This window comes from Gambusia affinis, linkage group LG16 (genome assembly GCF_019740435.1).
Source record: "Gambusia affinis linkage group LG16, SWU_Gaff_1.0, whole genome shotgun sequence".
NCBI lineage: Eukaryota > Metazoa > Chordata > Actinopteri > Cyprinodontiformes > Poeciliidae > Gambusia > Gambusia affinis.
In genome coordinates, this window is record NC_057883.1 from 3,988,070 (window position 1) to 4,012,492 (window position 24,423).

At 41.7% G+C, this 24,423-nt stretch overlaps 1 protein-coding gene across 1 annotated transcript in view; it reads left to right on the plus strand.

Moving 5' to 3' along the window:
* Nucleotides 1–19,625, plus strand: part of atrn (attractin) — a 145,563-nt gene extending 125,938 nt beyond the window's left edge. Inside the window, exons 28-29 of the mRNA XM_044142753.1 lie at nt 9,799–9,913; nt 12,906–19,625. Coding sequence (XP_043998688.1) covers nt 9,799–9,913; nt 12,906–13,030 — 240 coding nt within the window. The 3' untranslated portion in view covers nt 13,031–19,625. The remainder of the gene's footprint in view (nt 1–9,798; nt 9,914–12,905) is intronic.
* The last annotated feature ends 4,798 nt before the right edge of the window (nt 19,626–24,423 follow it).

Below are 24,423 nucleotides of genomic sequence, written 5' to 3' on the forward strand. Positions count from 1 at the left end.
CTGCTCTTCTCGTCTTCTCTTCCAGATCCGTTTTGTTGTTGATCTCTTTAAGGCCCTGTGTGTTTTCCTCTTAGCTTTTTCCCACACAATTATCTTTTGGCAGCTCTGTATTTCTCTTTCTCTACCACTTTATTTGTTGTATTTCCATACCAACAAATATTTGTTCACTTTTGTAATGGAGACCCAGACGTCTTCGTCTCTTTCCCGGTGTCTTCTCTCCTCTCTTGTCCATCATCTCTTATGTTTTCCTCTAATTTACTCTCCCTCCTGGCCCTTATCAGCTGCCTGGGCTTCCTTTTTTTTGCCCTTATCTACTGGTTCTCTGTGTGCGATGGGCTTTTATTTTGTTTTCTGTTTTTTTTTTGTTTTTTTGGCGGTGTTTATGAGTTCGTGTGGGTGTCGCCCTGTGTGCGCACGTTTTGCGGTTTGTCATGAAGAGAAAAAGATGAAACTTGCTGTTAAATCCAGCCGGCCCCCTCCTCCGTCTTTTGCATTACCTTTTCTTCTCCTGGCTCTAGACCTCTTTTTTTTTTCTTTTTTTCTTTTTCTCGCCTTTCTTCCCAGCCTGCTCTCCTCCTCTCCATCAGGACTAAAGCAGCCCAGGAGCAGAGATCCAATTTAGATCTTCCTCTTCAGCTTTCTGTGCCATCACCTGCTCAGACTGTGAGTGCGCTCTATCCTATCTCCTCCCCAACTCGGATTGAGCAGCATTGGACGCGGGTTATTCCCCTTGTTTTCATGCCTGTTTTTTATTTTTATTTTTTATTTTTATCAGGATGCCACGGTAGTATATTAAGACCTGCAATCGGAGTGTATAAAAAGCCGAGCACCGCAGAGGGAGTTGAAAATCATTAAAGTTGTTTATGCTTTTCTGATGGAAAGTCCAAACTTGCTTCCTCAATGAGATATATACACTTGGTTTGTGCCAAATGAGGCCTGCAGCTCCAGCATCGCAAACAGATGATTACTTTTGTGTCACTTTCTTCTCTGCTTTTATTCCGAGACACAGACGCGGACAAGAGGAAAGTGGGACTTGTGTGTGTGTGTGTGTGTTTGTGTGTGTGGGGGGGGGCAGAAAGAGGAGTGTTTTTATTTTATCTGCCGTAATTGTGCTGTGCTGTCGGCACCTTCACTCACAAGGTTCTGTTGAATTGTAGGTGCTTGGCTGCGTTTCCTACAGGGCTTCATGTGTACATGCCTAAATGCCTCCAATGCCTCCCTTATCGGGTTCTAAACCGTTTCTATGCAGACTGGGGCTTTTTTCTTCTTTTTTTTTCCCCCATGTTTAAAAATTTGTGGAGAGAGAAAATAATGTATGAGAAAATACAGTTGGAGCCAGATGTTGGTGCACACATTGATTTCTCACAAATAGTCTGTTAGCAAAGGCTGATGGAAACGTGGGACTTCAAATCGACTTCCACAATTCCGCAAAGAAGTTTTTCCAATCGCTTTTGGGTTTTCTGGAAAAGAGTCGGCGCGTTAAAGGGGAGCCAGAAACGCGTAATAAACACTCCCATCCACTGGAGGGCCTGGAAAAACATTGAAAGTGGAAAACACTGGAACGGAGGAAGAACGCTCCATTTCCTCTGAGATGTTTGGACTCAAATTACTCTTTGTGTAGCCTGGTTGATTTACTTCAAACCAGTAGATAAAAACATGCCTAATTTACGTCTTCTGTTTTTTTTTTCTCTCTCTCTCTCTCTTTCTCTCTCTCTTTTGCTCTTTTTCTTATTGTTAACGTAAAGAAATTTTTTTTATATAGCACATCCTCAACAATGAGGCAGTTTAAAGTGCTTACGTGATTTAGAAGGAAATACAAACAAAACAATAAATCAAAGGAAAGAGGTAAAAGAGAGAAAACAAACAAAAAAAAGTATGCATAAACTAAATATTGGCCCTTCGTGTTTGATTCTGTGAAGTAGATGGTGCTAAATGTTCATCTAAAGCAGGGGTCCCCAGAGTGGGTCCTGGAGGGCCGGCGTCCTGCATGTTTTAGTTCTCTTCCTGGTTTAACGCACCTGGATCCAATGATGGCTCGTTAGAAGGCCTAAGAAGAACATCGACCTGCTGAAAAGGTTGTTACTACAACCAGGGAGAAAACTAAAACATGCAGGATGCCTGATCTAAAGCATATAAACTAAATGTTCCTGTTCTGGGTTGCTAGGCAGAATAAGAATAGGTTCTCTGAAGTGAAGAATATAAACTAAATGTTCCTGTTTAGTTCCTCTGGATTCTTAGTTTGTTCAGTAACACTTTATTTGACGGGTTCTGAATAAGACATGTTGTTGATGTAAGACATCACAAGATTAAACTTTAAAAATGACGTAGCTTTATGTTATTAAAGATAAAGTTTTATCAGTAATACTGTTATAACAAATTTATGTCAGAGTATTATTTCTAGGTTCATGTCAAGTTGTCATAACAAAGACTTTATAAATAATGTTAACTTTGTATTGAAAGTGTCATGATTTACCGAATGACACTTTATGACGACAGTCATAAATATTCATGAAGATTTGTTCATGTTCATGACAGGCGTTATGTCATGTTTATGACGGTGTCATGACAGTCTTATTCACAAGATTTACCATTTGTTCTAATTCCTGTTCTGGGTTTCAAGATAATTATAAGTACTCCATAATTTATTAGGGATTTATTAGTTGTTGACAATCTTTTAAGATTTTGCTCAAAATTTGCATGACAATTGGTCTGAAGTTCAGTCAGACCAAACTTTTCTCATTTTAAGTTGGTTAAAATTTTTTGTTAAGCGAAACAGTAGTGGGGAAAAAATTGTCTGATTTATTTGTATATACCTTCAGAATCAGACGTTTACATTTTTATTCTCAATATTTGGTAACTTTGCCTTTGAACTGTATGAGTTGTGTCAAACTTTCTAGGCTTCCTTCCACAAGCTTCACATAATAGCTTCCTGGAGTTCCTCCTTCAGACTAGCCAGCTGCAATTAGCAAACATCTGGTGGAACTAAACATCTGCTGACTTCATTATAGGAGCTTCTTCTCAGTGAAATGTTGGTTAAAAACATCGTTAAAGGGTTAATAGAGGAGCCATGTTGTGACGACTTCCTGAAGGCGGAGTTTCAGAAGAGCAGGAGCTTCTTAAAGAGACAGAGGCCCAATTTCAAGGCATTAAGTTACAAAGTCAACTTTATTTTAAGTCATATTTGATATAAATAGCATTTTTGTAACAACTGAAGGTAACATAGTTACTTGATTGTGCTATAAAATGACATCATGTGGTTGGAAAATACATCATACTGCCCCTTTAAAATGCTTTTGCAAGTGAACCTCCAATTAACTCAAATGTTTGTTAACCTGTCAGAGGTTTCCAAAGCCCTCATAGTTTAAAAAGACAGTAGTCACTCTGTATGCAAACTACTGATTTTGAAGACAGTAATACGTAAATCTCAAATATTTTTCTCTTTTTCTCTTGTGGTTTTTAGCTAATTGAAATAATGGTGATTCTTACTGCCCTAAATAAGAGGGGACGGTGTCGCTGTCTGCTTATTCAGTATACACAAACGGCTGGTGTCAACTGTGCATACAGCTTGTTTTTCCAGCTTATTGTCTTGCATAGCTCGAGCTATCGTTGTAATCTCCCGATTTCTTGGCAAAGAAAAGGAATAAAAACTCCTGGAAGCTGCCTTAGTGGTGCCGCCTGTACCTGGTGAGACCTAACAACGCGCTCTGGCTGCTGCTGAGGAACACACCATGAAAGGCGAGCTTAGTGTGCCCACATCAGTGCCTGTATAGACGCATTTCTGTGTTGTGGGTGTGTGTGTGTGTGTGTGTGTAGGCTCAGCAGCGATCCCACGTGCTGCTGGGCTAATTACTGAAGGTAATTTAACAAAACCTTTCGCCGCTCTGCCTGGCTGGTCTAGATAAGTCTCCAGAGTGGTGATGTTGGGGGTGGCGACTTGCGAGCGGCCGGCTGAAATCCTATAAAACAAAGGCATCTGCTGGGGAATGCTATTAAGATACAGGACCACCGGAAAAGACTCTACCTTTGGGGAAACATCTTAAAGAGAAAGAGCCGGCACAGAGAATTTAAAACAAGCAGGTAATTGAATTTTCTCTGGGTTTGATCCGCCCCACACTGAAGATGAAAACGTATGTGTAAAACGGGACGCGAAGGTTTGTTTTTCTAACAAATACGAATGCGAGTCGCCTGTCTCATAGTTTCAGGTGGAAATTGAACTTCTGGTTGTGTAGGGACGAGTCCTCCCCATGTCCCGTTGAAGTGAAAAAATTCCCACACCGTCTGACAATAAGTTTCAGATTCCAGATATGATCCTCCAGATATCTTCATCTCCCATGTGCATATCTGATGTCGGGAGTGAGAGAATGCGATGGGTGCATGTAAACAATGCAGTGGAAATGGGGTTTGGCAGATGAGCATTAAAACAGCCCTAAGCTTTGAAATGAAAACGCGCCAGCCTCTCTGCCTTTGCTTTATTCCACAAGGTGTGCAGGTTTGTTCGTGTTATCAGACTCAGCTCGTTATTTTTCTAGTGTAAAGACGGTAAAGTGAGACGTACGTTTTACCCAGGGCCAACCCGGGCTTGGAGACGCAACCTAAACAAGCCGCGTTTGTTTTTTTGTTTTTTGTTTTTTGGTAGGATCTGGTTTAATACTTCCACTTTTGAAACAAAATTAGCCAGCTGGGAGATTACAAAACCTGGGGCTAAAGGGAAACAAGATTTTTGTTCTTGTTACTCGACTGTCAGTAAATATGAATGACTTGCCTGCATGGTGGTTTTTGTAACTGAAAACAATCATCATGCAGCCTTTGTTATATATCCATTAATTATTGTAGTCCACATATTTGTCCGTCCTTCCATTTATCACCAGCTCCATCCATACAGCTATTACTAATCAATCTATCAATGATTACATTCATCTGTGCTGTTTACCACACCTTCTTTCTCTCCCTCCATTCACCCACCCATTCTACCATCTGTCTATCTATACTACCATCCATCTATCCATACTACCATCCATCTATCCATACTACCATCCATCTATCCATACTACCATCTGTCTATCTATACTACCATCCATCTATACTACCATCCATCTATCCATACTACCATCCATCTATCTATACTACCATCCATCTATACTACCATCCATCTATCCATTCTACCATCTGTCTATCTATACTACCATCCATCTATACTACCATCCATCTATCCATACTACCATCTGTCTATCCATTCTACCATCCATCTATCTATACTACCATCCATCTATCCATACTACCATCCATCTATCCATTCTACCATCTGTCTATCCATTCTACCATCCATCTATCCATACTACCATCCATCTATCCATTCTACCATCTGTCTATCTATACTACCATCCATCTATACTACCATCCATCTATCCATTCTACCATCTGTCTATCTATACTACCATCCATCTATCCATACTACCATCTGTCTATCCATACTACCATCCATCTATCCATACTACCATCTATCTATCCATACTACCATCCATCTATCTATACTACCATCCATCTATCTATACTACCATCCATCTATCCATTCTACCATCTGTCTATCCATACTACCATCCATCTATCTATACTACCATCCATCTATCTATACTACCATCCATCTATCCATTCTACCATCTGTCTATCCATACTACCATCCATCTATCTATACTACCATCCATCTATCTATACTACCATCCATCTATACTACCATCCATCTATACTACCATCCATCTATCCATACTACCATCTGTCTATCCATACTACCATCCATCTATCCATACTACCATCTGTCTATCCATACTACCATCCATCTATCTATACTACCATCCATCTATCTATACTACCATCCATCTATCCATTCTACCATCTGTCTATCCATACTACCATCCATCTATCTATACTACCATCCATCTATCTATACTACCATCCATCTATACTACCATCCATCTATACTACCATCCATCTATCCATTCTACCATCTGTCTATCCATACTACCATCCATCTATCTATACTACATCCATCTATCTATACTACCATCCATCTATACTACCATCCATTTATCCATACTACAGTTCATCTATCCACACTACCGTCCATCTAGCCATGCTACAATCTGTACTTTAAAAAAATGGTAGAAAAGTTGCTGAGAACTTTGGTAATTATAGCCTGGAAGACTAATGCTATTTATAAAAGTGAGTCTGAACTCACTTACATGACTGTAAGTACTTGTGACTTACAGTCATGTTAACTGGCCCTGGTGTTCTTTTCAAACACGTAGGAAAACTAAAACAGAATGATTTTCTTAATAAAAGCGTTTTTATTCAAGAACTGCTCAATAGATGAACCTTCTTAGCCCTTTTGATTTTCCTGTCAGATAAAAGTGTAAAGAAAAGTCAGTCTTAGCATTTCTGATACATTTTTGCAGAAATCCAAATTAGCACATTTCAAATGAAAGTAAAATATTTGACCTTGGACTATTTCTTCTTATTTATTTCATATTCTGTCAAACTTGGGATTGTGAAGTTTTGTGGGTTAAAAGCAAGTTTGGTTTCCTCTCAGAAGACCTCTTAGCCTATTTGTAGCACTTTGGGAGTTTGATTTTTCCTGCAGAGATGCTACAGCATCAAATCATTTTCATCGGCTTCGGATTATTCCACTCTATTTCATGTTTCTAAATGACCGTTTAATGCTGTTAAAAAGGCCAAAGGAAATTCCTCCAAACCACAGCCAGAGGCAGCGTGTGAAAGACCATCAGTGAAAGGGAACGAAATGTTTTCCTTTAATGAAAACCATTAAATGGAAGATTTAGCTGTGTTTCCATTTTTGATAAGTTGGTTCGAAATCTTTCCTTCTCTGATTCAAAGGTTGCAGGATAAACCACGTCCCATCCAGCGGCTCCAGTTCAGCCAGTTTAAATAAACCTGACAAGAGCAAAATAAAAGATAATCCCAGTGGAAGCTGGAGATGGAAAGCAAATAAAACAAAGCGGCGACCCGCTTCTTAATTGAAGTCATTTGTTTACTTTAGTCAGGCTCGTTTCTCCAAGTCAGGACGTCGTCGAATCATTTATTTATAAAATTTCCACGCATCGGGGGCCGAGGAGCGGCGACTGACTTTAATATCCGCCTGTTTTTGCGGCTCCGAGCGCTACTTGGGCCGAGTTTGCATCCCAGCAGGAGCCCATTTGTCTGCAGCTGAACTGTTGACCTCCGTCTGCTCCTGGCGAGACTGCGGGGCCGCATGTGAGCACCGGCGCTGCTCCAAAGTGTTTCGAGCTCCGAGCAACTTGTGTATGGAGAGACATACACAAGTTGTTAGGAAGTGTCTTTGTTCAAAGATTTATGACAGCAGAAGTTCCCAGCAGCTTACTGCAATTACTCATGAGCAGAAAAAAAAACAGAAGCCAATTTTTGACAAAGAATCTGTAATATTAGTCTTTTTTTTTTCCATGCAAAAAAAATGCCTTCAGGGGTTTTGTACACAGGCTTCAGCTTTTTAACATGGCCTAATTTTCTCCTGGAAGTAAAATGGGGCCAAAAAAAAAAAAAAAAACATGAAGAAAACTCCTTAACATTTGATATCATATTGTTGAACTAAGTGTAGTTGGCATGGATTTAAGGTGTTTTCACACCTGATGGTCCGAGAGACTAGACTTGGAAACCAACATTTGTTCACCTCCTCGCCTGTGGTGGCGCTGCCCCAAGAACTACCGAGGGAAACGTCATGAAAACCTCAGAAGGAAATCAGCGTAACTTCTTTCTTCACAGAATGCAAACAAACATGGAGTGGCATCAGATCTTAGCGGTTGTGGGATTTCTCTCTTTTGTCTCTGGTCACCGACCACGAGCCATTTCTCCCGCTAGCGCTAGACTCACTCATTTGTTTTGGTTCTATTGACCCAGAATGCCCTGCACTGTTGTCCACTTCCTGCTTTTAGAGATCTCTTCAACTCCGGTTGAAGAGATCCGGAGTTCACTTCAACCAAACCGAGGCCGAGGTTTGTAGGCAGGCTAGTGTTCGCTTTGGCTATATTAGAGATTGATTACGCATTAACAACTCCTCAAAAGAACCGGGCTATGTAGGCAAACAAACTGGAGTTTGATTAAAGGTGTGAATGCACGCTTTAAGGGTATTAAGCAGTCTGGGCTCAGATGAATCTGAGACTTTATTCAAGTTCCCACAAAGTCCCCTTTTCCGTAAAATCCAGAAGAAATGGGAACAAAGAAATCTGTGCGAGAGAATACTTATTTGCAAATTTGGTCACATTCTAGCCAAACACGCCAACGCATTCAAACTAGGCCCAGAAGTGCAATACGTTAAATTTGATTAATGGATTATGATATGATGAGAAAGATTCCCCTTTTAAGAAACTTTCCCATTTCATGGAGATGAATTTTATCTTGTTGTAATGAGAACTTTGCCGTCTTAGCAAGACATAAAAATACAGTCTTAACAGATCACAGTGTGTGAATGGATGAATGACTGAACGTAGAGTGAAGTCCTATGGACTTCATAAAGTGTCATACAGATAAAAGCCATTTATCGTTTACCATTACGACTTCTTAAAAAGGCATATACCGGTTCGCCGTGATTCTCCTAAAACTTCCAAGAGGTTCTGCTGTTTTACTGCTGCGACCTTTCTTATTTGTAAGGGAAGATATTTTGGTTTTAATGACGTATAAATCTCGTTATACTCAGGGTTTTTTTTGAATCGTCGTAATGAGAATGTTTCCTGATCTAAACGAGAAATTTCTCCTGAATTTATCTCCAAACTCTGACAGTTAAACACTTCTGTACTTTCGCACAGAGACATACGTTATATTGGGAGAAAGACGTCTCTGTGCTACAATGCGGTAAATCTACACACAAGCGCATCGGGCTCTTTACGCCTCATCTGCATGTGGTGGCCGTTGCGTAGGAAAGCTGCGGCGTGGAGAGAATAAATGTGTAAAATGGGTCAAAGCCTGAATAGCATTACTACTGCTGTAACGTGTGTGTGTGTGTGTGTGTGTGTGTCCGTTACAATGACAGAGATGAGTTATGATGAACCTGTGTGAGGGGGTGCAACACTGTACGGAAACACCAACTAAAACTCCAGTGGCGTTCCCTCTTGGGGGATTAAACCCGACTCTTTGGGGAATAAAAACCAGCCAGCTGCGTTCGGGGCGGTGTCAGCGGTGTGTGTAACCGTGTCGTGGCCCAGTTTCTCACACCGGCCTTTGCGAATTCCAAACACAAACCGAGCGGCCTCTGTACCCACACTCTGTTCGTCCAGGTAAAGCCCATAAATTTTGCAGGAGACGAGCCACGGTGGATCCAGGACAGTGTTTACAGCAGGATATAGTGTGTGTGTGTGGGTGTGTGTGTGTGGGCGTGGGTGTGTGTGTGTGTGTGGAGGTGGGGGGAGCAGACTCATCTCCACATATGGATGAGATGCTGATAAACAGGAGGAATTGGTTTTTAGAGAGTCAGGAGTGTCACCCAGCCTGAGGTGACTGGAGAACACCGACGTAAATCTCACTACCGGCGTCCGCATCGACATGCAGCCGATGCGGCTGACTGCGCTGAACTCGCTGTGGGTGGAGGGGAGCGGTGGGTCCAATTTGCGATTGCGGATCCGTTTGTTTATCTCTGCAGAGAATAAGTAGTATTTTTTTGTCATGCTTATTGCTGACACAGATGAGAACAGTAGCAGCAAAGCTTCTGTGATCGCTCGGATTTAGCCAGCTAGTGATGTCTAACGCTCTTTTTTTTTTCTCTCTTTCTTTCCACAGTCCGTTCCAAAACCCATCGCCCTTGAGCCTTGCTTTGGCAACAAAGCCGCCGTGCTCTCCATCTTTGTACGGTTACCCAGAGGCTCCGGCGGCATCCCTCCTCCAGGACAGTCTGGTAAGATGCAGCTGCTGACTGCTTTTGCGTTTTTTTCCCCCTTTTTTTTAAAATACATTTCCTTTGATCTGACATTCTTCCTTTCTACTGCATTCTGTTGCTTTGGTTAGTTGGAGCCTCACAGTTTCAGTCCTTCAGGCTCCTCCAATCCGGTTCACTTCCTTCTCTTTTTGTCCTTTGTTGTTCAGTTCCTTCTTGGTTGTACAGACACAAACTTTAGTTTCTACTAAAAATAAACAATTCACATTAAAGCTATGGAGACGGATCGCAAGACATTTGCACAGACAGGAATAAAGTTTCTTAACAGCGCATCAAGTGGGACGACTCAACGAACATGTCAGGGATGAAGCAGGGCTTTGAAGTTACAAAACTGTATCGCAAGTTTTGAACATCTTACATCTCAATCCATGTCTGAGGATAAGATGACTACAAACCTGCCAGTTTACTCCAAACATGTGGAACAAGGTGTTCTGGTCAGACGACATCCAAATTGGAATTTGTGCAATGCATAACAGGGTTTCCCCCAGAAAACCTGCTCAGCCTGGTGGTTGGGGCGCATCCAGCAACCTGTCGTGTTTTTGAGTTAAAAATGCTTAAAGTTGACAGGAAATTTTCAAATACGATTAGGTAATTGTAAATGTGTTGTTGGAAGACATTAACAAACCCAAGCAGCGACTAGAAAGTCTTAGAAAAGGCAAACATAAAAATACCAAGTAAGTAAACAAGGCTTAGCCTGGTGGGCCGCCAGGCTCATCATACACTGAGGGAAACCCTGCGCCAAAAACATCAATGTTTAAGATGAAAACTTAAAACAAAATTAGTTTGTGACATTTTCAGCAGGTTCTCTCTCACACTGCACTGTCAGTAATTTTCCATGTATAACTAATGAAGACTTCACATTTAAAATTATAATAAAACATTAGACCAGTAAAAAATAAATAAATAAATAAATAAAAATCTGGTCATTTTTTATGAATATGTGGTGCTGTAAATGCAAAAAAAAATAAAAAAATAAGTCACGTTACTTTTACAAACTAATTTCAAATGAATGCTCATTTCATCTCAAGCAGATTCCATTAAAGTGCTGAAAACTGTTACGTCAGAGCTGCAACGCAGGCGATGAGGTCGCGGGATCTCTGAACATCCACCAGCGGCACACATCATTAACATGTATTAACACTCTCTGAGGCACAGCATTTCCAATCAGCTGTGTTTATCACTTATGATTAATGCAGTTAACCTCACGGAGAACAAATAGCCTGCAGCGGAACGTGAACTCCCAGAGGAGCAGCCGGGATCACACACCCTCCCGGCTCCCGGTGGAGGCTGCACGCGTTTGCTCATCGTCTGATCTAAGAAAGACTTTACGTTGGCTCAGATTACCCAAACACGAGCTGGAGTCATCTCTGCGGATGTTTGGTGGGGCGTAAGGGTGGCCATCTTGGAAGCAGAGAGAAGACAGATGTGACGGGAGGCCGCGGCGCAGACGACGGAGAGTTTTCCAAAAGCGGCGGGTCGACCGGATGGGAAGCGAGTTTAAAAGCGTTTGCGACGGCAGAGCGCAGCTCACATGGTTTGGACAAACGGCGCCCCGTGGGGGGAGCGCTCTGCCAAGAGCCAGGGCCACTTTTGTTTTGACAAAAGGACTGTATGGTAATTCATAAAAGCCCTGAGCGCACACGGGGTCTGGGGACAGAAACTGTGAGAAGCGAAGCAACATGGTGGTGGTAAAAGAAAAAGAAGTTTTTGTTAAAGTCCACGGAGGAAGGAAGCAAGTCAGGCTATCCTGGGGAAAATGGATAACAAAAATAAATGTTAGATCAAAGGAGAAAAGAGACATAGCAGAGAGATGGTTGAATGCTATTGAAAAATGATAGTTGATGAAAAAAGATCAGTGCCGACAGAAAGATTAATGATCGGAGGAGTCTGAGGAAAAAACTCCAGACCGATGCTACAACTTCTAGTCGTTCAGCATCTGTTGCAGTGGCTCCCAAAAGTATTCACACCTAAAATCACAAAGTTCAGTTTATGTAGATTACTTCTGAAATCAATGGTTCACACTGGATTTTATAAAGGTGTTTCAAAGTAAAGGGGTTCGAAGCACATATCAATTAGTTATCAAAATTCCATTTTCCCTCCATTTCGGTGGATAAAAACAATACAGTACATTTCTGCCTCCGCCGTAGCGCCAAGACAGTTTCCACCAAGTGTATTAATAATTAATGTACAGTAAAGCATATGTGATGTTTGAACTGTTGTAATTTCTAAGAATTTTTAGTCTGAAGTATTCAGGATTCTTATCTACTTCTGGTCCACAGCCCCAGTGAAAACCCCTGCTGCTTCCCATTGGACAAGCGCATTAAAGCTGCAGTAGCAACTTTTATTTCTAAAAAAATTAAATGAATCTTTTTGTTTCCATATTTGTTAAAATGATCAAAAATATCATAATACAATGAGAGATAATCTGTGGAAAAACCAAACTCTACCACCTCATCCCTGTGTCTCTGCTGCCATCTGCTGAAATACACCGAAACAACCAATCAGAGCCTGGAGGAGGGCGTTAGCGCTGCCAATCACACCCATGTACATGTTGCTGTTTGTGCGAAGGGTGGAGAAACAGAACAAACTGTTTATCCACAGTCTATGCTAAGGTTTTGCTAACTAGCTTTAGCATACACAACAGCTGTAGCTGAGCAGAGAGCAAGGCAGAGTGTGTGAGCAGTGTTAAGACCCTCCCCCTGGCTCTGATTGGTTGTTTCTGACCTGGAGTGGTGTGTTTCTGTAGATGAATGCTTACTGCAACTTTACATCACAAAAGACAACATTTATGATGGCAATGTAGCAATGTGTGTGAAACTAGGAGGGACTATAAATGGTTTTCCAAGTCACTGTACGTAACTGACACGTACGCAACTGTACGTACCGCTGTACGTCTTCACCTGTTTACTTTGGTGTGTGTGTGCGTGGGTGTGCGTGTGTTGTGTGTGTGCAGGTCTGGCGGTGGCCAGCGCGCTGGTCGACGTCTCCCAGCAGATGTGCGTGGGCTACAAAGAGAAGTCCGGGGGTCTGAGGAGCCGCAAGCAGCAGCCTTCTGCACAGCCGTCCACCTGCATCTGAGCCCATCACCACCCTACACCCAACGCTCTTCATCCCCCCACCCTGCTCCCTCCTCCTCCTCGCTGCTCAGCCTCCCTCCGTCAGAGACTTCTGCCAGCTCTGCTCTGGCAGGGAGAGGTGCATGCTGGGATGTAGTACTGGAACATTTTGATGAGATCAGCAGGTCCCCCCCACATACCCCTTCACTCTCTCTCTCTCTCTCTCCTCGTACCAAAACTGACCGGGACAAAGATGGAGGGGTGTTGTGGGGGTCTCAGGGGGGGGTGAGAGAGGACCAGAGGAGATGCTGACTCCGCCCCTTCCTCCACGTTTTACATTTGTTGACACGGCCTGGACGGAGTGGAGGCGGCTCGCTGCTACAGCACATCCTCAGTCCCGTAGTTTCTAAAAAACAAAACAAAAAAAACAAAACTCTAGAGACTCTGCAACCCTAAATGTTGATGTTTTAATTTAAATTATTATTTTTTTTTTTGTTATTGTTGTTGTTCTGCTTTTTATAAATTTTATTTCACTTTGAATCGAAGGAACAAACTGGAAAACGCTTAACTACACACTCCCAAAAAGAAAACGCGGCTTCCCCAGCTGCGTCGTTACCCATCTGTAAGCACTGAGTCGAGGCCGCTCACCGGTTGCCCCGGACAACGTGACCACACAACCAGCAGCCTTCCGGTTGCGACGACCCACAGTCGGATGATCCACCGCGCGGCCAAAGTCTGACGTTTCCATCGGGAACCGCCTTCCTGGAACCCGACCGGACCGGGTGGAGGAAAGAAGACGCTCCATGTCCGCCTCCCCCGTCTGCCTCGGGTCGGCTCAGCAGAGGCCGCCGCCCCGCCAGTCTGCTTCCAACGTTCCACACGGCGTAACGGATCACATGTACATCCATCGGTAGTTTGTGGGCATGAGAAAATGGCGTGTGATAAAAAAATTTTCTGGCTCTTACAAGGTAACTACAGCGGTTGAACATAATCAGACTAATAGTTCTGTCTCTCGATTGTTCAAATTATTGATCCTGAATCCTAAATGCATGGCTTTGAATTAGGATTAGTTAGCTGCTCGGTTAGCTGGAAGGTAACTTCCTGTTGACGGACCAGGATTTATACGGTACCAGACCGATTGGAGCTGAGTGGTCATCATGTCTTATTCCGATTCTTTGTTATTGTTTTTATATATGTGCTGAGTGACTCATTTTACCACATTTTATTTTAGATTCTTTTCTCAGAAAGTCGTAATGAAAACAACCGCTAATGTTTAGCTGGAGGGCGTGGCACGAAAGTCCACTGATCCAACCAGCCGAGCTTAAAAACATTCAATTTGTCGACCAAAAACATAAAGATGCTGCTTTGACTAAGAAGAAAGACGAACAATAAATAAACCAATAAACACATACTTTAAAAAAATGTAATTCCTCAACAAGAGACAACACAACATTTAGCACAACATTAGCTTTACATTTAGCTGTAAAGCTACCAACTATTTCCTCCGACTAAATTAAAAGAGAATAATAAAAGTTTATGCCTACTTTCTTTTTTTTGTTTGTTTTGTTCAAAGAGTGGAAGATGAGGGAGTCAAAGGAATCAGTAAAACTTCTGCTGGTTGTTGCAAACAGCAGCGTAGTTATTGATGATCTGGTCACACTGGTCAGAGGCTTCCGGCCGATTTCAAATCTACGGTTGTTTTTGTCAAATCTTTGATCTGATTAAGATTTTCAGCCTTCCTGAAATCTGCTGAATTTGTTTCCCATGTCAGATTCACTCTTACAGCAGCTCCACCAAACACCATCTATTGTTTTGAATTTCTGTTTTTATATCATCAATAGCCTGTATGGAAAGCACAAAACGGCAAAATTAAATGTAGCTTTCTGTTGCAGGAGCCTGAGTGAACAAACAGCCTTTATGTCTGTTTGAAAACACCTTACTGTTCCTTAAAATAAAGAAAGTAGAAACAGAAATAGAGAAAGACTCAAAAGACTTTGAGCCTTTTTCCCACAAGCTAATAAGCTTGTGATATACGCAAGCTAATTGCGAGTTAGCTTGCAAATATCTAGCGAACATTTGAAATGTTGCCAAAAAGAAAATAAAAATGCAAATGAGGCGTATTCCAGCTACTGGTTTGGAGTGAATCCACCAGGCTATGCTAGCCCTAATTTAATCTGATGATGATGCTATGTACAACCGTCATAAACAGGAAGTAGTGACTGCTAGCTAGCACAAACCACATATCTCAGAAAAAGTGGCAGCCTTCCATCTTAGATGAAGATTCAGATTTAAAATTCTTCCAAGTTTTGTGCTTCTGGTAAGGTCCAGGCCCGGCAGTGGATGGGAAAGTTTAATATGTTAGAGTTTATTTGGCAAATCTGTTTCCATCTCTTTTAGCGCATTAGCTCCTTTTTGGAAAACCCATTTATTTTGGGCTTTCTGACAAATGCTAGCTTGAACGTTCCTCGTTTTTTTGGGGGGGTTTTTGCGAATCCCAGAGAGGTTTCCCAAATTTTGCCATTTCTATCCACCATTTCTAATGCGATTAAAAAACAGTAATGGAAACACCGCTAGCAAAAACACAGAAGAGGTTGGGTTTTTTTCTTTGTTGCTGCCAAGTAGCATTTCATGGAACCAGAAAGCACCTGACTTTTAAACTTTTGTCTGTTCAGTCACCCGTCCAGATGGATTCTGGTCCCGAGACAATATTTTTGTTTTTGTATCGCATCTCCACTTTTTTATTTATTTTTTTACGTTCAGCTCCATCGTCATTCTCTCCTTGACGGTCATCTTTTCCGCAGTGTTTCTTGCCACAACACCTGCAGGGTTCTGACAGAAGACAGAGACATAATTCAATAGCAGAAATCCCTCCGCCTCACAAGGTTATTAACTTCCCGCCCTCTGAAATGTGCCGTTATGGAACAGTTTAATAACCTGCGTCGTGCCCTAAAGAGCTTGTTGTGTTTGGTTGCGAGCTCTCCCGTGTGCTCGGTGCCGTAGAACTGCGCTGCGGCGATCTGGTCGGTTAAAGGGCACACTTTTAGCGGCGGGAAAAGGTCAGAGCAGAAAGCATGAACAAAGTTGACATTCTGTAATTACAAAGCGCCCCACAACTCCACTCAGCAACTCCAGCAGTCACAGCAGCATTAAGAAGTCAACACTACTTCTGCTGGTTTTGCTTTTTCTCTTATTTTAAATTTTTTTCTTCCCTCAACTCATTTCCATCGAAGCTGGTTTTTATTTAATTTTTCTTTAACGTTTATTGCAGCATTAGGAAGTGCTGTTTAAATCCGTTGCTTCTGCTAAAGCGTGGTGTTTTTAGAAGTTTCTCATCACACACACACACACACACACCCGCACACAAACACGAATCAGAAGCTATAAAATGCATTTTACAGTTGGATCTCTTTTTTTCCACCATCTTTAAGAAAACAAAGGCCTCCCTCCACCACTTTGCTGCGCTGGATGTTTAATATCAGAGTCTGCAAAGTCATTCGGAAACGCCGCCGTTTTCTCGCTTTTCACAAACTGATTCGCAAATCAAAGATTCTTCATTTAAAAAAAACTGGAAAAAAATGTAAAAAAAACCAAAAAAAAGACAATAAAAACATTCAGTTGTATGTCCGGGGGCAGGTGGCGACCAGAATAAAGATAACCTTCGCAGTCCGGTTACCATAACAATGATTGATGTCCTGCTGACACCAAGATGGCCGACCTGTGTATTGCTCTATCTGGCTTTTGCAGCTTTAGGAGGACTTTGAGTCCAACAGCAGCAGCTATTTATTTACTATTGATGAACTTCAGCACCTCAGTAACTGCCATTAAATTACAAGCTGCACTTATGTTGTTGTTTTTTTTTCACAAACATCACCTACTTTATTTATTGTGAGGTAAAACAACTAAAAAGTGTCTCTTTCAACTCCTAAATGATTGTACAACTAAATGGAATGTTCTTAGCAGTCTCAGGTTTTAGGACAAGTGAGCGTCGTATCAGAAGTAACCCACTGGTTGGTTTTGGAGTCGCGATCTCGACATTGATGAAACCTAGAAGCATCAAATACGACCTCAGATTTATCGTCAGCTGCTGTGTTTCCCTCAGCGTTCGGATGCATTGTGAGAAAATAGGGGAATGTAAATGAAATATTGCAATTTCAGCACTTGTCTTGGACATTTCACCTCCAACTCCTTGATTTAGACCTGGAGGTTAGTGCTGGTTAATTTAATCTTAAATTAGGATTACTGAAGTATTTTAACTAGCTAACGTTAATCACAGCAAGAGAAGCCCAGTAGGCCTGTTGTCGTTGTTTTTGCCAAGTCATGAAAAGGTTGTTGTTGTTTCTGTGTAGCATCAGGGAGCAGTTTTACCTCAACTCTTCCATCTCATTCAAGTCTGTTGGACTATCAGATTTCTTCCATGTTTTCAAATAATACTCATTTTGGTTCAATGCCCACAGGTACAGTGCTAAATCATTGATATTAACAACAAACAAAAATGGAAACAGACACAGACCATAGACTTTGATTACTGGCGACGCTCTTCTCAAATGATCAATTTCCAGTTTCTGATACTTTGGCAGCTTTTCCCAGAAAAACTGGGGGAAGTTTTTGGCAATTTCAATTTGTCTTTAAGAAGTTATTAGCAGGAAGGCTACATCGAACTGGCATCTTAATTGTTTTCAGCATCTTTAATGTTTTTAGCTTTCGGCTAGCGGTTAGCATATCGAGCGTTGCTAAAGAAACGGATATTTGCCTTAGCGGTCAAATTTCTAAAAAGATTCCAGGACGTCAAAGTCAGATTGAAAACGAGTTGAAATCTCAAAAAAAATTATTTTAAAAAAATGCAACTTTGTTTTTCTCTGCTCCACCTTCCTGTTATCTGCTGAAATTCAGTCTCTCTCACCCTAAATGAGCCACAGACGTTTCTGGACATGTCTTGCATCACTGTGCTTCCTCTGACCTTATGGCAAACGCCTCATTGATACTGAAAGCAGCTAACTTTGAATTGTCCTCACTTTGACCGCATCCACAGTGGTGTCAGACCAATTTGTTTGTGCTTTTTGTTCTTCTTTTTTTTATCTTTCTCATTGATCAGAAAAAAAAAGAGATTTTTGAGCCAACCCGCCACTAACCTGTTGGAGCAAATCAAACCAAACATCGTCCAGATTCCCCCAACAGTCGATTCCTTGGTGCGTCCCTACTGCACCTTCCACAACAAGTTGACTGTCGATCTGTCGATGTTCAGTCGACTGAAGGTTTCCACCAGCAGATCAGTGGATGGTATTTGTTGTGGACCAGTTGTAGCACAACGGCATGTGTCTGACCATCTGGCAAAGCTTTTTGTTTTATTTTTACTTTTATCTTGCTTTTAGAACAAAACTGAAAACTGCATCAACAACGTGGACCCGGCCCGCAACGTCTTACCGATGGATTTGTTTTAAATATTGCATGGGGATTGGCACAGTGAGTGCAGGGGGAGACGTTTTGCAGCTACTAAAACAGATTCCCCACACAAGTTCTTACCTTGCCGTGATGTGCTGGCCGACGAGAGTTGTGAATGTCTTTTTTTCTTTTTAATGAATTAATATCACAGGAAGATGTTTCAGCTTCATTTTATTTGTTTCCTTGCCAACTTAGACGTCATCGGTTTAACAAATCAGATCTAAAGAGCACAAGACATCCCCTGGTATCTGTAAGACTTGAGTCTCTTGACCTTCTCCCTCTGAGTATCGCACATGGAGCTTTACTGTTCGAGCGCTTCCCGGTGCCGCGTTAAAGGACTTCCCCCGGTCCTAAAGTTCAGATTTTCCAAACGATTACCTCCTGCCACCATTTGCAGCCACCGGAGTGTGAAGTGGCCCCCGAGCTGCTCTAAATATCCACAGGGGTGGATGGCGTGTCTGTGTGTGAGTTTGGGGGTGGGGACACGTGTAGGAACCTTGTACGCTGTCACCTCGGCGTTTGCGTGAAGGAACGGGCAGCTTCCTCCTATCGATCTCACTTACCGAGCCTCAAACTCTCTGCCAGGTAACTCTCACTTCTACATTGGCCTTACTTCCGCTCACTAATCTCTTGTGTTATCCTCCTGAAGTGTACAGACAAATATTTATAAATCGTCATGGAAATAATGTCTAATTTTAACAGTACAAGTAGATTTATTTTTGTCAAACACTGGCAGCATTAATGCGTATTTAAAAAGCTTCGATGCACAGGTTTAAAGCATCCCAATAGGGTCATTGTAAAATCAGGCATTACCCTCTTTTCTCTCTCTCTGTCTCTTTGTATAGCGGCATTATATATATTGAGAAAGTAGTTTGTTAATATGTATAATTTAGCAGTTGCTGTTCTTTATTTGTAAATAATGAGAAAGTATTGTGAATGACTTTTCATTGAGTTCTCAATTCATTTAAGGCAAGTTGCATTCAGGCTTTTAAACGTGTGATTACAGCACATTAGCATATTTTGTATGTCGGACAGCACTGTAAGGCAAACCAGCATCACTAAAAGCTGATGAACAACATGTAAAACCTGAGAATGGCTTACTGACCTTGTAATTACTGATGTACATAAAAGAATGACTGAACATTTTGTCTATTATTAAATGTGAAAATTTCACCCACTGCTCTGTGTCCTTCTGTCTGGGTTTCATATTTAAGGGGATGGTTAAGGATATTAGATGTGAGGGTCTCTGCCAGCTGGTCTGGGGTTGCAGTAGATGACGCTTTACTTCAATAGAGGACTTCTAGCATTTCAAACAACTCCAAGCTCATTAAAAGATGTTTTTATAAATCTTTAAACCGTTGTCATTCTTGCATTTGGTGGTTACTAAGACTGAAACCAATTAAAATCCTTCCATTTGTCCTTTATTTTCCGCTTAATTCAGGATGGGGTTATGTGGTTAAACAGAAAACCAGACTTCCCTCGTCCCAGCCGCTTGGGCAAGCTCCTCTGGGGGAATGCCAAAGCGTTCCCAGACCAGAGATTGCCCCCCCGACTCTTTCTCTGGGTCTTCTCCCACTGGGATGTGCCTGGAACACCTTCTCACCAAGCAGGTATCCTCACCAAGATGCCTGACACCTTGAGGTCGAAACTGTCTGTAGCCTTTGTTTACAAGGCACCGGCGATAAACTGCGTCACGTGACGCCTCAGTGTTGACTAATTTTGATAATTTCATACTTTTAAAAAAGTGCTAAATCTGGCTATTTTGCTAATGGCCTATATTTGACACAAGGTTGAACAGTTTTTTTTTGTTGTTGTTGTTTTTTTTAAGCTATTAGACAAGAACCCAACGGGAACCTCGGCAAAGGTGCTGAGGACAGGACTGGAGCAGGAGGGCACCGGCCCGAACTACAGCGTCACTTACACAAAGGAAGTAGTGCTCAATCTTGTTGAATCAGTTTCGAACAGCGTTTTTTTTTATTTTTTATAATTTTGTAGGCACTAGTGACCGTTATTGGATAGTGACCCTCAAGGAAGGAGGTAAAGACACGCCGCAAGAGTGCCGACAACAGGATTTGAACTCGAAACTGCTGCGTCGGAACTTGTACCATCTGTTAACCGGGCGCCTGCACTAAGCTAAGCTAAGCTAACTACTACGACCTGTAGCTGTAGGTCAAGATGTCGTGATCCGCTTAATTTTCCATTTATAATTGATCTCAAAACCGAGAGATGTTTGGTAAAAACAAAAAAGTTTCCTAAATGTCCCAGAGTCACGCTGCGCACATCCATAAACGAGACGAGATGACGATAATTGTCTGAACGAGACTTGGTGTCAATCGCCGCAGCAGGTGGCGCCCTCCGAGTTAAAAGTGCTGCTTAGAAAGAAAGTAGGTGTTTCTTCCCCCCACCGTGTTGAACTGTCATATTGCTGCACACGCCCCGCACCTCCAAGTGGGATGAAACAAATGTTGGGAGTAATTATTTGTAAATACGCTTCTCCTCGGGCCTGTTTTCAAATGATTGCTGCTATTTTTAATGCGGCACTTGATGTTTTTGCGAGGCCTCCGGCGAAGCGGGAGAGGCTGAGCGTCGCTGCTCCGCTGTGTTCTCACCACCAATTATTCATCAGCAGTCATCCCCCATCACTCTTTCATTCCACCTCTCCCTTTAATCTGACACGTCTTCCTCCTTCTCCCTCACTTCATGTCTCCCTTTGTTTCTCTCTGTCACTTCCTCTGCTTGCTTCTTCCTCTTTTCTCCAGTCTCTCCCCCGCCCACCTTCCACCTGTTTTCCTTTCTAATTTCTTAATCTCACACTTTTCCTCCCTTTACTTTCCTCTGAATCCTATAATCTTTTCAATACCTTTACTTCCTTTGCTCTGCTACCCCCACCAAACCCAGTCCCCTCTGAATTTCTCGTTCCTTTGGTCTTCTCTTTTCATCTCTACTCCTCTATTCCGGTCTTCTTTCACTTTCCTTCCTCTCACTTCTTTTTGTAACTTATGGAAGGTCAGTGTGTCAGTGCTCAGTGTGTCACCTCACTCTCGCTCCTTCCTTCTCCCTTGTATGTTCTCAACAACCAGTGTTTACTGCACAGGTTATCCGCATTTTATGTGATAGAGCAACTCAAAGTAATCCATGCTTCTGAAGTGAAAGGAAAATATGTTCCTTGACTTCTAAAGACTAAAAATTCTGCACTCTCTTCTTTGCAAAGATTTCTCAGTCTCAGTCAGATTGGACGGCGAATGCCTATGGACATCGATTTTCAAGTCTTTCAAGATCTAAACTATTCCGTTGTAGTTCGGGTTGTATAGTCTTTGTCCAGATGGAAAGTGAAACACCAACCCAGTCTGGAGTCTTTTCCAGCCTCTAACAGGTTTTCTTCAAGGTTTTTTCCGTGTTTAGGATCATGCGTCTTCCCATCAACTCCAACCAGCTTCCCTGTCTCTGTCTTCGTCGCCTAATCTATTACTGGCAGGCAGAATTTTCATGCATTGCGTCATATAATAGTCTACAAAATATTGTATAGAGGCAGTCCATTCTGGTTGCAATATTGCATGATATGATGTTGCAATGATGACTGCAATATGATACATTTGGTAGCTCTACTTTACAGGAAGACCCTTGTTATAATTCTCAAAGTCCAGTCAAGTTTATTGGTCTGCACACATTCCACGTTATTGTTTACACCCGGAAATTTGGTGCATGCACAAAAAGCTGGATGGTAAAAAGACGATTCTTTTGCTTGTCATCCATAGTTGTGCTGCTATGGTAGAACGGTTTTATGAACAAAATGAAACCCGGAGTTGTAGGTATTACTCATTTAGTGCAGTGCGCCGCCGCAAAGGGAAACTGACACAGAGAAACGGTTGAGCCCAAAACCACTTGTATTCTACTTTTTTCTCACTCCCTGTGAATGATCGCTGTGGTAGGTTAGCTTGGTTAGCTAATTTAAACACCTGCTCTACTGATGATCTGTCACAGAGTTGGTGTGACCTGGTCCAACACACCAAAGCAAATTCTGCAGCACATCTACATGTTAAGATTGTCAGTCAATCTTAACATGTGCCCTCGAGGACCCACTTTGGGACCCCTGCTCTAGATCTTACTGAGACATTAGTCCTCTAATCCAGGAAATGTTCTTCGGGTGATAGAAGGCCGACTTTGTAACTGTCTTTGTGGTTTTTTAATTTTTAACGTTCACTATATTTTGTCTGTCACCATACCATTCTGCCCTACTTTATCCTGGAACATCGAGCAAAGTCCTCAAACAAATCCATGCGAGTTACAAGCTGAATGAATCATTTTGTAGGATGCCGCTCCCCTTCCTCCCATCAACATCCATCTTGCCTTTGTCATGTATTTTGTCCTTCACCCGTTTTTTTTTTTTTTCCTCTGCCCTTGAATCCCGTCACCACACGCGATTTGTTCATGTGAAGGCTGACCCAAACCCAGACGGGACGAGGGAGGCAGGTGAACGTGAGGGGCAGAATTTGTTCACAGAACACTGCATGACAGAAAAAAAAAACCATAAAAATAAATAAAAAAATCCAAGGAGGCTCCCAACAAAATGGATTGTAACAGTAGATAAAGTGGAAAAGATAGAGATCCATCTTTTGAATGTTATTTTTCTAACATTTTCAAGCGTGGTGTGTTTTAATCAGATTAAAATCTAGACTTGTACAAAGGTAGTACAACATTTCTTTTAACTTGCTTCAGGTTATTTTCCTGCTGTGTAATTTCAGTTTTGAGGTGTTTTCATTGACTTCATGTGATCAGCTTCTATTTAAGAGATTCTGTGCTGTGGGTGTTGGCTTGTAAGATTTACCTGAACTTTACAAAAATATACTTATGTTTATTCATGATTTAACAGAAGGGACAACTTCCTCTTCACTTACAGCCAGGTTGGTTTGGAAAGCTTTTTTTTATTTTTTATTTTTTTATCCCTTTAACAAATTAAAGCATTATTTAAAAACGCCTTTAAAAAAAAAAGTGCTTTTAGTATTTTAATGATCTAAAACGTTTAAGTTTCAGGGAAAAACAGGAAATTCTTAGAAGAGCACAGGCACTTTTTCACAGCGGCCCCGCTTTTCTTCTTTAACTGCTAGAATACAGTTTTATAGATTTTTCTGTTTTTCATAATGCTCGTTAGCATTATGAGTAAAAGAATTGACATTCTGCTTCACACTGGAGATTAAACTGCTGCTCTGTATCGGGCATTTAATTACAAAAACACCAGCTCTGTGTGGAAAAAGGAAAGTTCCCTCCAGACAGCAGCTTATAGAAAATGTAATTAATATTCTTTTTTTTTTTTTTCTTTTCCTTTCCAACGTTGCTTCTCAGAGAAACCAGCCCATTGTGCAGCTGGGATAATTACCCATATGAGCTTCAGGGCGGCTGGCTGTGCAGTTTAATGCGTCTTCAAGCAGATAGATATTTGTTGCAAGTTTGCATTTTATTTGTTCATATTATAATTGTTTATTTTTAAGATGTGAATGCATTTTGTGGCTAATAAAAGTAGTTATACTATTCCTTGAACATTTTCAAATGTGTAACTATACAACCACAGACTTCATTTTTGTCTTGTTGGGATTTTTACATGCCGGATGAGCGTAGCTGTGAAGTGGAAAGGAAAGTTAAGCCTGGTTGTCATGGTTTTTTTTTTTTTCTTGCAAAGAAAACGGTTCAGTTCTATTACTCCCGACACAAAATGTTTTCTCTAGATAAACGTGACATATGTACCACATGACCACAACTGTAAAACATGCAGTTTCCAGGTTCACAAAATCCACCTCACAGAGCACCTCTCTCCCAAGACTTCCCCCACTCAGCCCCTTCAGACTAGCCAGCAGCAATTAGCAAACGCCTGGTAGAAATGAACATACTGGCCAGCGCTGAGAAGTGCAACGCTGGTAAAAACATTGCTAAAGGGTTGATAGAGGAGCCATGTTAAGACGACTTCCTGACGGCGGAGATTCT